At 34.7% G+C, this 16,969-nt stretch overlaps 1 protein-coding gene across 4 annotated transcripts in view; it reads right to left on the bottom strand.

Moving 5' to 3' along the window:
* ROBO1 (roundabout guidance receptor 1) overlaps nt 1-16,969 on the bottom strand; it is a 1,192,968-nt gene that overhangs the window by 143,588 nt on the left and 1,032,411 nt on the right. For all 4 annotated transcript variants that reach the window (XM_030801652.1, XM_030801651.1, XM_030801653.1 and 1 more), the window contains one exon: nt 7,713-7,870. In XM_030801652.1, coding sequence (XP_030657512.1) covers nt 7,713-7,870 — 158 coding nt within the window. The remainder of the gene's footprint in view (nt 1-7,712; nt 7,871-16,969) is intronic.

The raw sequence follows: 16,969 nt of genomic DNA, 5'->3' as shown, positions 1-16,969 counted from the left end.
GTAAGGACAGTAGGAAGAAGAATAAACAACTCAGCATAACTTATCTCAAGGAATAATATAAGTCATTCAATAATGCTTAAGTCACAAAGGCTCATACCAGCTAAGAATTTGAAGCATGAAAAGATGAGTGTCTTTTAAGCTCTTCTTCTTAATAAAATGAAATAATTCAGGATAAATGATCGACAAAGGTTATTATGAAGAAAATATTTCTGAAATTTCAGAATTGAGTCTAGGCAGAGCTTAACATTTATACTGTTGTTAATGTGTTAGTTTTTACTGTATTTTATTATATCTATACAAAATTCCCCAGTCATTACTTTAATAATATTTTAACTCAATTTTTCATTCGTTATATAATATCTCATAATTGCTTACTTTTTTCAACAATAACTTTTGAAATGTGTGCAGCTAATGATATTAGAACGTGGCTAACTCACAATTTGGACTGATAACTACAAAGCATATTCAGTTGAATAATTTACTGATTTATAATATCCTTTTCAATATAAATCCTTCTTTTCCTAAATGACAAATGATGACAGTTAATTGTTTTCTTTAGATAGCCTCTAATATCTTTTTAGGTAAGACTTCTGGTCTTCAGAATAAATAATTTTAGGTTGTCTGAGCTGTAATATTTGGCCAAATTTGACCATTTCTGTGTCATCTTTTATAAAACAACTCAACTTTTCAAATATAAAAACCTTTGTTATGTTATAGATTTCAATACTTAACATAATATGGACTAGTTCTTGAACATGCCAAACCCCGATTTCAAGACCACCACAACTTCCATTCTGTGAACTAATCTCTCCACATCATTGAACATTAAAAACAGTACTTCATAATGGAAACTAAGAGATACTGTCATCCTGAGTCAAAATTTGCACTGATAGCATAGCAGAGTTCTTACATATGTTGCAGAATCTATAGGACCCTATAAAAAATGTTATGAGTGAAAAAAATGCAAGTGCCCCCTTGGTTGCCCTCTGTTCCCCCACCAGCCAATTTAGACGTAGTGACTGCATTAGCAGAAGTTTTAGCATGTATCTGACAAGATTGTTGTCAGGATTAAACTGGTGAATATACATAAAGTGCTTATAATAGGACCTGGCACACAGCAAGTGCTATAATAAGTGTTTACTATTATCATCATCATCATCTCCTTCTTCTTCTTCTTCACCTTCTTCGTAAGACTAAATTGACAAGTATAAATGTACCCTAATGTAAAGAAAACAGCTTAGGCACTGGGCTTTCAAGTGGATAAAATGAGATGATATAAAGCATATAATACATAGCAAGTTCTTAATATGCAATAGCTATTGTTATTATCTCTAAAAATTGACATTTATTTAAATTAAATTTAATAAAATAAAATTTAAATAAATAAATTTAAATAATTTTTATTTAAAATTTTTCAGAATAAAAAGGAACTTTTTTCTTTTCTTTCTTTCTTTTTTTTTTTTTTGGGACAGAGTTTCACTCTTGTTGCACAGGCTGGAGTGCAATGGCACGATCTCAGCTCACTGCAACCTCTGCCTCCCGGGTTCAAGCGACTGTCCTGCCTCAGCCTCCCGAGTAGCTGGGATTACAGGCATGCGCCACTACACCGCCTGGCTATTTTTTTTTTTTTTTGTTTTTAGTAGAGACAGGGTTTCTCCATGTTGGTCAGGCTGGTCTCGAACTCCCGACCTCAAGTGATCTGCCTGCCTTGGCCTCCCAAAGAGCTAGGATTACAGGCATGAGCCACCGAGCCTGGCAAAAGGAACTTTTTTCAATTGACTTTCATGACACACTTAGGCAGAAGAGCTAAATACAAGGCCTTAAATCCTAACTTGTAAAACTCAATAAACATATCATATATACTATGTACAGATATTGAAAATTTACTATTGTTTCTGTAAATATTCATTTACTAATCTAAAACAAAAGGTTTAATTACTACTTGTCAATTAGCAGATCTCATACAAATACATAAAAGTATCATTTTCTGTTAGTATAATGGTATTAATTTATGATCTTATTTTTAACATACATTAAGATAAACTATACAGTTGCTCTTGTCCCATCAGTTATCACCTAGGTACTATTAAATACCTTAATATTTTATTTCATAAACACATTTGTTTTTATGCTTGTAATAGTCAATTAAATAAGTTTTATCTATAAGCCATCCTCCATAAGAGATCAGCAATTTCATCTCTATGCCTGCAATTCCTGCAGCTACCACCAGGTTCATTTTATAGAAATCCAATACAAAGTACGAGAAACTGATGCCTGGAACTTGGTGCAATTGTCTGTGACCCAAAGAAACTGTGCTAATTTATAACAAACTCACCTTTTTGCTGAGATAAAAATATTAAAACTGTCTAAGAAAACAAACATAGAATAAGTGGCAAATTCTAAAACAAACTTAATCTAGGAAAATATTTGTGATGTCTACTTTAAATGTTTTAACTTTTTCCTTAACGTAGAAGGCAATTTTAGTTTTTAGATTGAACAAAATAATTATTTTTTCAATACTTGGTGTTAACTTTTTCCCAATCTTAATATTTTCTTTTCTCCACCCTAAAAAAATGCCTTGAACTTCAACGCGATATTTCTAAAAAGTAGTGAAATTTTTAAAAATCGCTTTTCGTGAGGCATTTTCAAAGACATCCAAGAACACTTTAGTCCTCCGATTCATCTGTATAAGAAAATTTCGTTTATTAACAATGATGGATATGATTAAGTCTCAAACACATGAAGTAAATCAATTTAATCTAGCCTACCAGTTAAACTACTTTTATTTCTAACTCTAAATATAAATACTAACGTCTAGAAAAGAAAGAACACTAGAGACAAACATCATTTAAGGCCTCTTTCAAGTGATTCTAAGAAATAACGTGCCAAAAAAGTTCTAAAAGACTCTCCTATCAGCTAAGAGAATAAGAAAATGTTATTTATATATTCCTGGTTTATAATCATCCTGGATCTAAAATTTGGCTCAGAATCCAGGTCAATGTAAGAAGAAATGAATTCAGAACTTAAAAAAAATACAGGTGCAGCTATAATTCAACTACATATTTCCCTTTTGTGTAGGGTGTGTCTTTGTTCTCACAGCTGGGAGAGGTGTACTTTAAATTTTCAACAAAGAAAGCCACCACATTAAAGAACTCTAGAAATTCCTATAACCAAAACTGTAGCAATAAGCATGCAATCTTCAATTGTCTTTCATAACGATATTATGTGCTTTAATTTCTGTTCATCTGCACTCAGCACATTTGGCAAAGTACATTAACAATAGAGATGAAAACACTCATTTGAATATAAAGCTTAGGAAAGAAGAATCACGTACAATGACTAATAACCAACATCTTTTAAGAATTTATTTTCACTATTGAAAAAAAGAACTGGACATAATGTCATGTATTCTGTTTATGTTCTAAGTTTTTGTTTTAATTATTCAATTTCAGTTTTGCCTAAAGGAAGAAAATAAAACAAAAACAATTATGATCTACATAAGATCAGTGATTTTGAACCCAAACTGCTGATTTTTAATGTATTCCTTTTCCCAAATGTATAAATGTGCTTTTGTACCTCCAGTGTTTTATCAGTTCCACAGTCATAATTTATACAAAACACACAGATGGTCTTAGAAATAGTAAAAGTTTCAGATGTTACAACTTCCTAGCATATGGAACACCATCATGGATCATCATTTTGGCAGCATGTAAATGATTTAAAAGTTATTTATATATTAACATCTTGGCATCATTTCATAGTCATGGGTTTTTACAACTTTAAACTGTTTGATTCCTTATTGTAGGTGGTTCTCACATTGACTAGAAGCTACTGATAGTGTGGGGGAACTGGTGCTCTTTAATTAGAGGACCGCAGCCCCTTAGACAGCAAAAGTAAATGAAGATTCTATAATAAATTAAACATTTTGGCATGAAGAGTAAAATGTCATCTAATTCACTATACGATATATCAGGGAGTTCCAAGAATTTTTAAAAATCAAATGTATTATAGTGATTTTAAACTGTGAATGTCACAAAAAATTAACACATACACAAGCATACACACAAAATATAACCTTTAAAATTAACTGAGATCTTTCAAAATGCAAGACTACAACCACCATTATTTTTTATCTAGCGTATGGAACATGACATTAAAAAGAGTCGTCTACGCTCTGTGTCTAGTTTTGATCTTTCCAGTCTGTCTTGAACTGTTCAATGAGGTTTTAACCCCCACCACTCCCCTGAAATGGCTCTTGTCAAGGTCATCTATGATTGCTCACCAAGTTGTTAAATCTAGTGGTGAATTCTTAATCCTCATTATTACTCCATCTACCAGCTGCAATTGACTCTGTCACCGACACCTCCTTCAAACCGTCTTTACTTGGCGGCCCTTCTAATTCTCCTCCTTTCTCAGTGACTGCTCCCTCTCAGTTTCCACTGCTCTTTCTGCCTCTTCTCCATGAGAACTCAGCATTGGACCGCTTTTCCTTTCTATCTGCAATCATTCCCTTGGTGATTGCAGTCTCCTGTTTTAAATAACATGTAAGCACTGATGACTCCCATATTCATCAGGATAGGCTATGCTATATGTGCTAAAAAATCCTCAGTGACTTAATCAACAAAGATTTATTTCTCATTCATTTTACATGTCCATCTTGAGAAGACAGGTGTGGGGTAGAAAGTTCTACACATAACTCAGGGGCTCAGGCTCTCCGGGTGTCTTTCACGTTGCAGTTGCACTACCTCAATACAACAAGTAGCTTCCTTGGTGGCAGAGTGGTAAAGAGAGTACTGGAGTATTTAAACCACTAGTATTTAATTTCCTTAATGTTCACTCACAACCCACGAAGCTGAAGAAGTCACACAGGTCTGCCGGACAGCAAAAAAGCTGGGAAGTAGATTGTTTCATCTGCCCAGGACAGGAGAACTGCATAGTAATGAGTACTTGTATGTCTACCACAATGTCATTTTTTCTCCAACCTCAACCTCAGTTCTGAATTTCTGACTCATGTATCCAGCTGCCTATTTGACAATTATACTTGGATATCCAAGAAGCATTTCAAAATTACCATGTCTAAAACTAAGCTCCTGATACTTCCCACCCCAAATCTTCTCCTACCATCTATGGCATCTCAATTTATGGCATCTCCACCATTTCAGTTGAGCAGGCCAATTAATTAGGAGGTCCTTGACTTCTCTCTCTTGCTCACAAACACATCCAGTCTGTTAGCAAATTCTGTTGGCTATTGCTTTGTAGTATATCCAGAATCTAGCCACTCCTCACTACCTCCCCATCCTTGCAGCCTGGTTCAAACCACCATTTGTCTCTTACCCGGATTACCCTGAGAGCTCTCAGTGGGTCTCCCTGCCTCTACCATTGCCACGTTTCAGTGTGTTCTCAAGAGAGCAGAGGCTTCCTACTGTACTTAGAAGAAAAGCCAAACTATCTACAACATCTGTAAGAGCCTACACAGTTGGACAATTATTAAATTCATAGCCTTTTTAAAATGGCTATCCCCCGATAGTATCTCCTATAAATCTTTACTCATTCTGTTTAACCAACACTGATTTTTTACTCTCTAGTGAATGCGTTAGGTATACCCCACCTTAGGGTTTTTCTATTTAATATTTTGTCTGCCTACAATACCCTTTTTCCAGACACTTGTATAGTTCATTCCATCAATTTTTTGAGGTTTTTATGTGAGGCATTCTCTCTAATCAGCCTATTTAAAATTTCAATCCCACCTGAACCCTAATGAATTCATCTACCTCTTCACTATTTTTAATAGGACTTACTATAGTTTAGCTTACTGTATGTTATACTTATTTATTTTGGTTTTTGTCTGTATACTCTTTCTCTGTTTTTATAGGATTTATTATAGTTTAACTTACTGTATATTACACTTATTTATTTTGGTTTTGTCTGTATACACACTCATAAAATGTAAGCTCCAGCAGAACACTCACTGAGTTTTGATCAAGTTGCATCTCCAGAGCTAAGAATTTTGTTGGCTGGGCGTGGTGGCTCATGCCTGTAATTCCAGCACTTTGGGAGGTTGAGGCAGGCATATCATGAGGTCAGGAGATCGAGACCATCCTGGCCAACATGATGAAACCTCATCTCTACTAAATATACAAAAATTAGCTGGGTGTGGTGGTGCACACCTGTAATCCCAGCTACTTAGGAGGCTGAGGCAGGAGAATCGCTTGAACCCAGAAGGCAGAGGTTGCAGTGAGCGGAGATCGTGCCACTGCACTCCAGCCTGGTGACAGAGCAAGACTCCGTCTCAAAAAAAAAACAGAATTTTGTCACTAACTTGTATTAAACATGAATAGGTTATCAGGAGAGGCATGAGGGAAAGTCAGGGATAATAATGGTTTTAATGTGTTTGAATCAGTAAGGAAAGGAAAGGGGAATTATAGATAATGGTCATTAAATGATCTAGAATATATCTAAAAGGGCAAAGTATTCTTATCTTCATTGTACATGAATCCAGAAGGAATCTGTTACCACTAACGAGAGAAGCATTTGTTTCTTCACTCTATTTCTCCCATGCTCTTTTCCTGACTTCATTTCCAAAAACCAGTGTTTCCACACATAGTTCCTTCTGTCATCTGACTCTGCAGCACTTATGAGCAGAACCGGGTCATCCTCACACCAATCCCAAGAACTATAGAAATCCTTCGGGAGAGTCATTCTAATTCAGATTTACATGAAAAAAATGCTTAATTTTCTTTCAAGGTCTCTAAACCCTGGTCTAACACAACCTTCTCTACTTTTCTCAATATTAATTTTTTCCAAGCTAATCTACTAACCAGGTGCTCAGAAACAGTGCAACTGCTAATTAGGTTGTGCGGTCTACGTTATAACTTTGCTCTTGTACATCTTCAGCAGTGACCTTTTCCTCACACATACATTCTCCCAGGGAACTTTAAATCTTGACCAGCAAATTCACAATGGACAGATATCAGTGCATGCTGAACAAACAGAATTGTAAAGGGAAATATTGAGCAACCACAAAATCAATGAGGGCTTGGTGACCGAGGTGCTTTAGTCAACATCTTCCAAGACAAAACAAGCAAAGAAGTCATACAGAATCACGGCTGTCAAGAAGAAAACGCATTTTGACTTCATACAAATCACGTATAATTTCTTACATCAGAGCAGGAATTTGAAATCCAATAATCTCATCATATGACTTCATTTTATATTGAGATAAATTCACCATTAACCACCTTTCAAAATAAGATTTTATTTTTCAGAAACAATATTGAACACTATAGAACAGAAAAGCACTTTTAAAAATGAGAAAAAAACATAAAAACATCTTGAAGTGGCTTAAGAGGCCTTCTGGAAACATACTAAATAACAGATTTTCTTTAATAAACAGTTTTTACTAAAACACATGGAAATTTTATAAGCCTTGAGTTATGACAATAATTAAGTCATACATAAAAGTGTTAACTCTGAGACACTAAAACAGGAATTATAGTTTTTCTTTTACTGATCTCTAAACACCATGCATTTTCCTTACTTATTTTCATGTCAACACAGAAAGAATTGAAATATATATTTTTTAAAAGAAAAACTGAACATGGGAGCTGACGCAGGCCTTTATTTAAAATAACCGACTTCATTTTTCTCTTTTTTCTTTGGTAAAGATACACACAGACCAACACATGTCCTCTGCTGTTGAATGAAATACTCACAGTTATTCTTTCATCTTTATCATCCAGTGGAGAGCCATCTTTCTTCCATGAAATGGTGGGCTCCGGATGGCCTCGTGGAGGCTGGCATTCCATTACTGCAGGCTCTCCGACTGCAACCATGACATCCGAAGGGTTTTGTCTGAAGTCATCCCGAAGTACTGTAGAAACAAGATTAAATCATTATACTCAAAAGTGATGTATACAGTCCTAATCTCTGAACTTCAGCAGCAGACATTTATTATAATTATAATAAATTACCACTAATAGCTCTTGCAATACAGCTTTAAGAATCTATATCTACTTATAGACATCTGCAATTTAATAAAGATATTTGGCCTTAAACACACACAGGAGGGATAATTTGATATTCTTCAGAGTCCAGCAGGCGAGTGTGTTCCGCTGCTTAGTGCCCTCACAGTTAGCATTTGGCTCATCTTTAACTTGCATTACTTTTCTGCCTGCTGCCTACATTTTTCTCAGCCATGTGCTAACGAATATAAGTGAATCCTCCTTTTATCTATGTGATGCCACAGGATAATGCTTTCTATAATTAAATGAATTACATATACATGCAAAGCTAAATATTAAAAGAAAAAAATTAAGATACTTCAAGCATGAATTTAATCCAGCGATATTTTATAAATATATAAAATTAATGTATAAGGTTATATAATCATCATAATTTAAATATGCTCATTATAAAAACTTTAGACATATCTACAAAGCCACTACATTGAAACTCGTTGTGTTTTTCCATGATTACTGAGAACGTTAGAAGGCACCAATATGGATAACAGCAGTGCTACCAACAGCATCACTTTTATGTTCTATGTTTTTGTTGTTTTTTGGTGTATATTATCACATTTAATCCTTAACCTATTCAGAATGAGAGATACTATTAATTCTACTTGTACTACTAACATTAGTCCCATACTGTGGAGGAAGAAACAAGTCACTATTGTAATGTCAACTGGATACTAATATAGTATTAACATACTGTAAAACAAGCAGTATTTTGTAACTGTTAGAATTCAATGTGGAAAAGAAACCAAATACATATTCCAAAAATAGTTCATACAGTAAAATTGTCCCCAGTATCTTGACAACATCAAGAAATCATGAATTATTTGGCACGTTAGTCTTAAATACAACTCTGTTGTATACTAGACATGCAATCTTGAACAAACTATTTAATACTTTTGCTTCCCTTTTCACAAAAGGGGGATGAAGATACATATACTTCAGTACAAAGTCCAATAGTTATTGTTCCTCCACCCTGCTTTCCTTGATCTGATGTGTAACAGAATGTGAACCATTTTGGTAACCTAATTTAACATGGTACTGAAAATGTTTATTAGTATGTTAAGTGCACAGATTTGGATTGATAGATGTTATTTATCTTTTAAAAACCTATTGGGCTGGGTGTGGTGGCTTACGCCTGTAATCCCAGCACTTTGGGAGGCCGAGGTGGGCAGATTACCTGAGGTCGGGAGTTCAAGACCAGCCTGACCAACATGGAGAAACCCTGTCTCTAGTAAAAATACAAAATTAGCCGGGTGTGGTGGTGCGTGCCTGTAATCCCAGCTACTCAGGAGGCTGAGGCAGCAGAACTGCTAGAACCCAGGAGGTGGTGGTTGCGGTGAGATGAGATCGTGCCATTGCACTCCAGCCTCTGTCTCAACTAAATAAATAAATAAATCCTATTGAATTTTTAAAAGAATATTTGAATTTAATATTTATTACTATAATTTTGTACTGGAATGGATGTCTTTCCATTCCACTGGCATTTAAAAGTGCTTTCATGGATGAAGTACCACAGCGTAAAAAACTTATGCTCAAACTGTTCTTTCAAAAATCACTCTTAAACTTTTTTTTCAAAACCTCAAACCATTTAAAATTTTTCCTTCCTCAATTCCAACCAACTAGATGTATACATTCAAGTAAGTTATCACATCCATGAAAAAAATCCCCATTTTTTAATCTGAATATTAAGACAACTTGGGCACGGCATGACTATGTTAATATTTGGAAACTATGCTTCAAAGAGAAGACTTTTTTTTCTTATCTTTGGAAAGAACAGTAAAAGGAAAAGCAAAATAAATCTGATCTCACCAAACTGTTTAAATTCTAACTTCAGTACTATTCACTATTAATAAAATATATAGACACAAAGCTAAACCTTGTTAAACTGAAAACTCCAGCTACCGTTACCACATAATAAAAGAACAGAGTATAAAGACTTTCACTATTTGTAAGCTTATATTATTATTAGGTGTTAAGAATGTAACACAAATAAAATATAAGGCCTGTAGAAAAAGCAAATGGATTGACCTTGACAGGCAGTATGTGCCTTTGCTGGATCACATTATTCATCAATGATAACACCTCTGAAAAGGTTAACACCTTCGAACACCCAAAAGTAAAATACTTTTCAAATAAAAGTAAACAACATGCACAATTTTTCTATGTGGCAACCTTAAAACCAATTTGGTAATGCTATATCTTATTTACAAGCTGAATCATTTCTCAAACCAATGAATAATAAAATGTCTTGCAGAAATATCAAAGGTCTAAGTCACATAAATCAAGTTTTTTTTAACATTTACTATGTTATTTGGCCTTTTACAATATATCATGAAAAACTAACAAAATGTAATCCATTAAAAACTGTTGCTTAGATAATGCTCATGTAATTATTTTTGCAGCTGTAAAGCATAAAACTTTAGTATTGCCCATGACTACGGGCAATTCTGCATAAAGTTAGGAATTTAATATTTTTCTTCTCTCTTCTAAAACTAATTTTTCTTTCTTATACTTATCCCAAAGATTTCCTTTTGGGGAAAAATAATATGGTATCACATTATAAAACTATATGAAACTTTTAGTTAAACTGTCCAGTTTTCAAAATTCATGTGTACACTTAAGTCATCACAATAAAAATGAAATTCAAATGATTCGCAGCATTTTGGCAGAAAAACCAAAAGCATCCATAAGTATTCCCAGATAAGATCTTTTGAAAAGCTTCTCCTTTTCTCCTTTAACATTTCTATTAACCAAAGTATATATACTTTTAATGTTTCTTGATTTGAATTGTATGAAAATTTTAATTTGGAATTGTCAAAAAGGTCTAATATTAATTTGAAAAAAGCAAGTAGCATGCATAGTGTATCCAAGTAGATATCACCTAAAAAGCTATTAAACCAGAGTTCCCTCTAAGACTGTAACAATATAATGTTTCTTTCATATTTGTGTAGTTTTATTTTATGTGTATAGTTTGGTACATACAATTTAACTCAACAGCATTTCATTTTTTTATTCTATTAAATTAGAGGAAACATACATTTAATTGAATATTTGAATCCTAGAAGGTTTTTTTCTTTAAAAAAAATGGTTCACTGGACCGGGTGCAGTGGCTCACGCCTGTAATCCCAGCACTTTGGGAGGCCGGCAGGCGGATCACGAGGTCAGCAGATCGAGACCATCCTGGCTAACACGGTGAAACCCCGTCTCTACTAAAAATACAAAAAATTAGCCGGGCGTGGTGGCAGCGCCTGTAGTCCCAGCTACTCGGGAGGCTGAGGCAGGAGAATGGTGTGAACCTGGGAGGCGGAGCTTGCAGCGAGCCGAGATCGCGCCACTGCACTCCAGCCTGGGTGACAGAGTGAGACTCCATCTCAAAAAATAAATAAATAAAATAAAATAAAATAAAATAAAAAAGTTCACTAATTGTACAAAACATAACAAAGCATATAATCACTACTTTTTGAAAACTTTACATCAATTTTAACACAATTCTCAAAATAAGTAAACACGTTTTCAGAAAGGAATTCTAAAATTCAGTGGTGTCTTTTCAACTTATCTGGGTAACATTAAGACGGGAAGCAAAGCGGAATAAAATAAGTTAAACAGAAAGTGCTCCAAGTAATATGGAGACTTTAATACTTGCAAAACCGTCTTTAAGTGCATTATAGGAAATTTTAGAGCTGAAACATAACATTACAGAATGGGCAGAGGTCTTTGGCAACATATAATCAATCCCATAAACAGAGACTTCCAAGTCCCAGGAAGCTTTGCTTGTGTTATTTATGAGAAGGGGACCAGAAGAAAACCCAGGTATGCTGATTCCCAGTGAAGTGTTTTTATGTTTTGTTTTTTTGCTTGTTTACCACGTGACTATTGTAATGTAAAAATGCAATTGTTCTATCTAATCCATTGTATTTCCAATAAATTCACTTTATTATTGCAAAAGCCTTGACTTAATGGTGATTGTGCATCACTGTGCTACAGTCTCACCTATCCGATCTTGGTAGGCTCAAGTGCTCAAGTTAAATGTGAACAACTAATTGTGAATATTTGTGAACTACATACAATGCCTTTACCTTCATGAATCATAGAATATCAGTGCGGTTAGGGGCCCGATAGATGTGTGATCTGCATTTTTTTGTTTTAGAAATTAATAAATTAAGGCTCCTCAGGGGGAGAGGAGCATGCCACATAAATAATGATAATAATAATAATAATAATAATGTCAGCAATATAATAATGATGTTAGCAATGGCTGATGCTAATTGAACATTTACTGTGTAAGGAACCTTAGTAAGTAACAACTCATTTAATACTCATAACAAGTCCATGACAAAGCGAATGTATTGGTTTTGGTTCACAGATAAAGAATTTGTAGGACGCAGTAGCCAAGCTAGAATACAGATCTCCAGTACATAAAGAACACTGCTCTACCAAGTTGCCTGCCTATCTGGTCTTAACACAGTGTTCATAATTCTAAATACACAAGTATCATGATATAATTAATATTTCAGACTCATTCTACTGTAACATAAGTGAGAAATTTCCCTCCTGACAATCATGGCTATCTTTGAATATATTCTGCATTCCTGTGTTTTTTCGGATTATTTTTCTTGGAAGAGGACACTACATTTTCAGAATAATATTGAGATAAGATGTGCTACTTTTTATCAATGCTTCCTTTTATATTTCAACCAGAAAATGATTGAAAAAGCTGTATATTAATAAGCATTTTAATTAAATATGGGCAATTTAATTAGAAGTGGGTATCTTGGGAAAAATAGAGGAAGATATTCTGCAGTCCTGGGATTTATTTTTTTCTACTTCCATTGATAAAGACTACTTTACCAATGAAATCTTGCAGCAAATAGTAACCTCTTGTCAACTAGGAAAAAAAAATAAAATGAAACCCTTAAAAACTAAGGTATATTGGAGGAGAAAATAAAGAGGAGGTAAATAAAGACAACTCTATAAATGCTCAGTGACAACCCATTTCTGTTGCCATGTACCATTTTAATTGTTTTCAAAATTACTACTCACATACCTAGTCTTTAATTTCGAGTACAGAAAACATTACTTACTTTTATGATACTCCTAGTTCCCTGTCTGAACACCAACTTCATGCTGATGTAAATAGGTGTAATTTAATATCAAAATAACTATCATTCTTTCATTTAACACATCTTTTGTGTCTGGCAGCTATGCTATAACCCTTGTATCTTCCTTGCAGTGAGTTATATGTAAAATGTTGACGTCTGTCAAAAAACATTAATATTCACCTTTTTGGGAAACAGTAATACAATAGGGTCTTATTGCAGGTTATTTTGAATTAAGAGATATATTTTGAAGGCTGGATCAGAAAGCATACCATAAAGTCTTCTATAACTATTTGCAGTCTTACTTTTTAGCTGACAGCATTGCCCAGAAGAATGAAGTGCTGCTCTTTGTACAAATGTGTGAAAAATTTCTTAATATTTACTAAATAATTCCAAACTTTAAAGAAGATTCCAACAAAAGGATAAATGTACAGAAAGATAACCCACTGAAGAGGAAAACTAAAATAATAAGTAAAATAATATTCCATCAAGTATTATCCATCTTACAACACCATCTTCTAAAGCTAAGGAATTTATTTCTAAAAAAGATGCAAGTGAACATCAATTCTGTATAAAGTTTCCTAAAGACATTCATTTAATTTTTCAAATTTGACACTGAATATATCTAGGAATATTCTACAATAATTACGTCATCTTCTACTTGTATTTTTCTTATATCATGCAACTTTGTTTTTAAACCTTAAATTCTGCTTTGCTTAGGACCCTGGAAGAAAATAAGCTGGTAGAAGCACTTTTGAAGATTTGACAAAACTCTTATGTTCTAACCTAGGAAAGGAAAACTTTTATTCAAAAATTATACATTCTGAAAATCTGATATAGCGGATGGATGGCAAATATCACTCAACATTATATGATAACAACAACGTAACGTGAATGAATACAAGGAATTGCAAATAAAATGAGAAGAATTACCAGAATAAAAACAATTACTAGCAAATTGTTTATTTACATAGCATATGATGGAGAAGCAAGCTAACTTAAATACAGTTGTATGTTTCTGTATTCTGCTGGGCTGTAGAAATGGGGCCATGTTGTCTCTGGTCTTTTAATTGTTAAAATTACATCCAGAGTGGGTTCAAGCTTAAACCACACTCACATTTTGCAGAAATACGAACGCCATAATGACTCTTCCTATACTGCCGTGCAAAATACTCCCCAGTGCTTATTCCAACAGCACTAAGTCTTCAGGACAAAGAGAAGGTAAGTTTGGCATAGTAGGTTTCAGTTAAAATTTGTAATGTGTTCCAGAGAAAAGTGTACATCAGTAAGGATCAACTTTTTTTTTTTTTTAATTTGACTTTAAGTTCCGGGATACAAGTGGAGAATGTGTAGGTTTGTTACATAGGTATACATGTGCCATGGTGGCTGGCTGCACCCATCAACCTGACATCTAGGTTTTAAGCCCCACATGCATTGGCTATTTGTCCTAATGCTCTCCTTCCCGTTGCCCTTCTCTGCCCCCCAACTGGCCCTGATGTGTGTTGTTCCCCAGCCTGTGTCCATGTGTTCTCATTAGAATCTACATTTAAATAGTTAATATTCAGTGGACTTGAAAGTCTGGTAAATCATTTTAAAATGTATCACCAAAGTCAGTCAAATGGCTAAAATCATATGTTCTAACTTAAAGTCAGTAACTTACTGTACGTTTGCATTTTATACACTTTAAAATAACCTATAAATGATAGATTTATTTTAAAAGTTCACTTTTTACAGGACATCATTTTATACAGTAATATTTGTAGATATGTTTATTTATGAATCAGAAACAGAAGTCTAGAATGTCAGAATCACAACACAGATTCTTTCACCATTCTGTGATTTTAACAGGTACATTCACAATGACTCAGTTATTTCCATAAAAAACAGAGAGTTTTATACTCTATCTTGATAGGGTTATTATGAAAGCTAATTATTTAATGTTTATACAGGACTTGCCATTTATATGGTGCATTACATCTGCAAAGAAGTATTGCTATTAGTCACTATATAAGGAATTGCCAAATTTCTCAGCTGCCAGTACAAATGGAAAGGAGGACAAAGAATGCCATTGATGAGGGTTTTAAAGTGCCAGAGCAAAAGTCACACTGAGGAGTAGCCTGGCAGGGTTAAAAAAACACAGACAAAATAAGGATATCTGAGCTACGGGACCCTGATTAGGGCAAGACAAGCATGCATTCTTTCTTTTGTAAAATCCAACTTTTTATGTAGTGCCTTGCAGCAAGAGTCCTCAATCAAAGAAATATGCTTCTGTATTTATTGCCTGGCTCTTTGTATCTGAAGGTCAGCTCCATGAGAACAGGGAATTTGTGATTATCCCCTAGTATTTCCAGTGCCCAGGACAACATCCAAGACACAGGAGGTATCCAGTAAATGTTTACTACACTTTCCAATATGCTAAGTAGTGGATTTTAAATGGTGGCTTGCACTGGCAGGAGTTCTTTAGGTGTAGTGCTTGGGGTATAGGGAGGTAGACACACATATTCAAATAAACACATACATACATATACAACTATAATCGTGACACATATCATGAAGGAAAGCTATAGGATGCTGTGTCAGAGAATAATGAGAAACACAATTTAGATCGGAGGTGAGGGAATGGTAAGGAAGTAACAGTTAGGGTGAAGCCTGAGTAATGAGTAAAACTTATCCTCGGGAAGTGCAATGCCGGCAGAGGAAATACTTCAGGTGAGGAAAAATCCTGGTACACTGGAAAAGCCTTGGATGCCGTGTAGTGGGACCGGTGCAGAGCAAAACAAGACAACCTTGGTAGGGACGACAGGGACCAGATTTGCTATGCACAGCAGCCATGACCAAGGGTAAGCTTTTATTTTAATTCCAATGAGAAGCCACTGGAGTCTTAAGCAAAACACTGTTGTAATGAAATTCTCACACTTCAGTGTTCATTCTAGCTGCTCTGTGAAGGAAACGGAGAGGGAAGTAATAACGGACGTGGAGGCCAGGTGTGGTGGCTCAGCCCACAGTCCCAGCATTTGGGAGGCAGATGCTGGAGGATGGCCTGAGCCCAGGAGTTGGAGACCACCCTGGGAAACATAGTGAGACACTGTCTCTACAAAAAACAAAATCTACAAAATTAGCCAGGCATGGTGGTGCTCGCCAGTGGCTCTGGCTAGTGGGGAGACTGAGGTAGGAGGATCGCTTGAGCCTGGGAGATTGAGGCCACTTTGAGACATGATTGCACTACTGCACTCCAGCCTGAGCAACAGAGCCAGACCCTGTTTCAAAAAAATAAACAAACAAAAAAGGAAGTGTAGAGACCAATTAGAAGGCTATTGAAGTAATTACAGGTAAAATGGGGATGGTTTTATACCATCATTATGATACCAGATTTGACACAATAGTGACAGATTGGAGGTACATTTTGTTGGTAAAAATCAAAATGATTTATTGTAGGGCTGAAGTTGACAGAGAAAGGCATTAATAATAACGCCCAGGTTTCTGATCTGAGTAACTGATCATGCCATTTTCAAGGTACAGGAGAACAGGTAGACGATATATAAGTAAATCCTTCTATGAGGAGGAACAAGAAAACAAAAGATATCCTTATTTTTTAAAAAACTTAAAACATGGTTTGAGAGTACAGAGTCTGATATGAAAATTGTTTCATTGGTTAAAAAATATTATGGCTTTAAATTCAGCCCTTGATTTTGAGCTATTTGGATCTATATGCTACCATATTTCAAATCTTATTTGCTAACTGATAATATTCATTGATTAATGAATTCATACTTTAATTTTGGGGACGACAAATTTTAATCTAGTTTGATCCATGTCATGTATTTTTTAACGGAAAAACTCAAATACGTGTGAGACATT

This window comes from Nomascus leucogenys, chromosome 21 (assembly GCF_006542625.1).
Source record: "Nomascus leucogenys isolate Asia chromosome 21, Asia_NLE_v1, whole genome shotgun sequence".
NCBI lineage: Eukaryota > Metazoa > Chordata > Mammalia > Primates > Hylobatidae > Nomascus > Nomascus leucogenys.
This window is presented reverse-complemented; position numbering and strand designations above follow the sequence as displayed.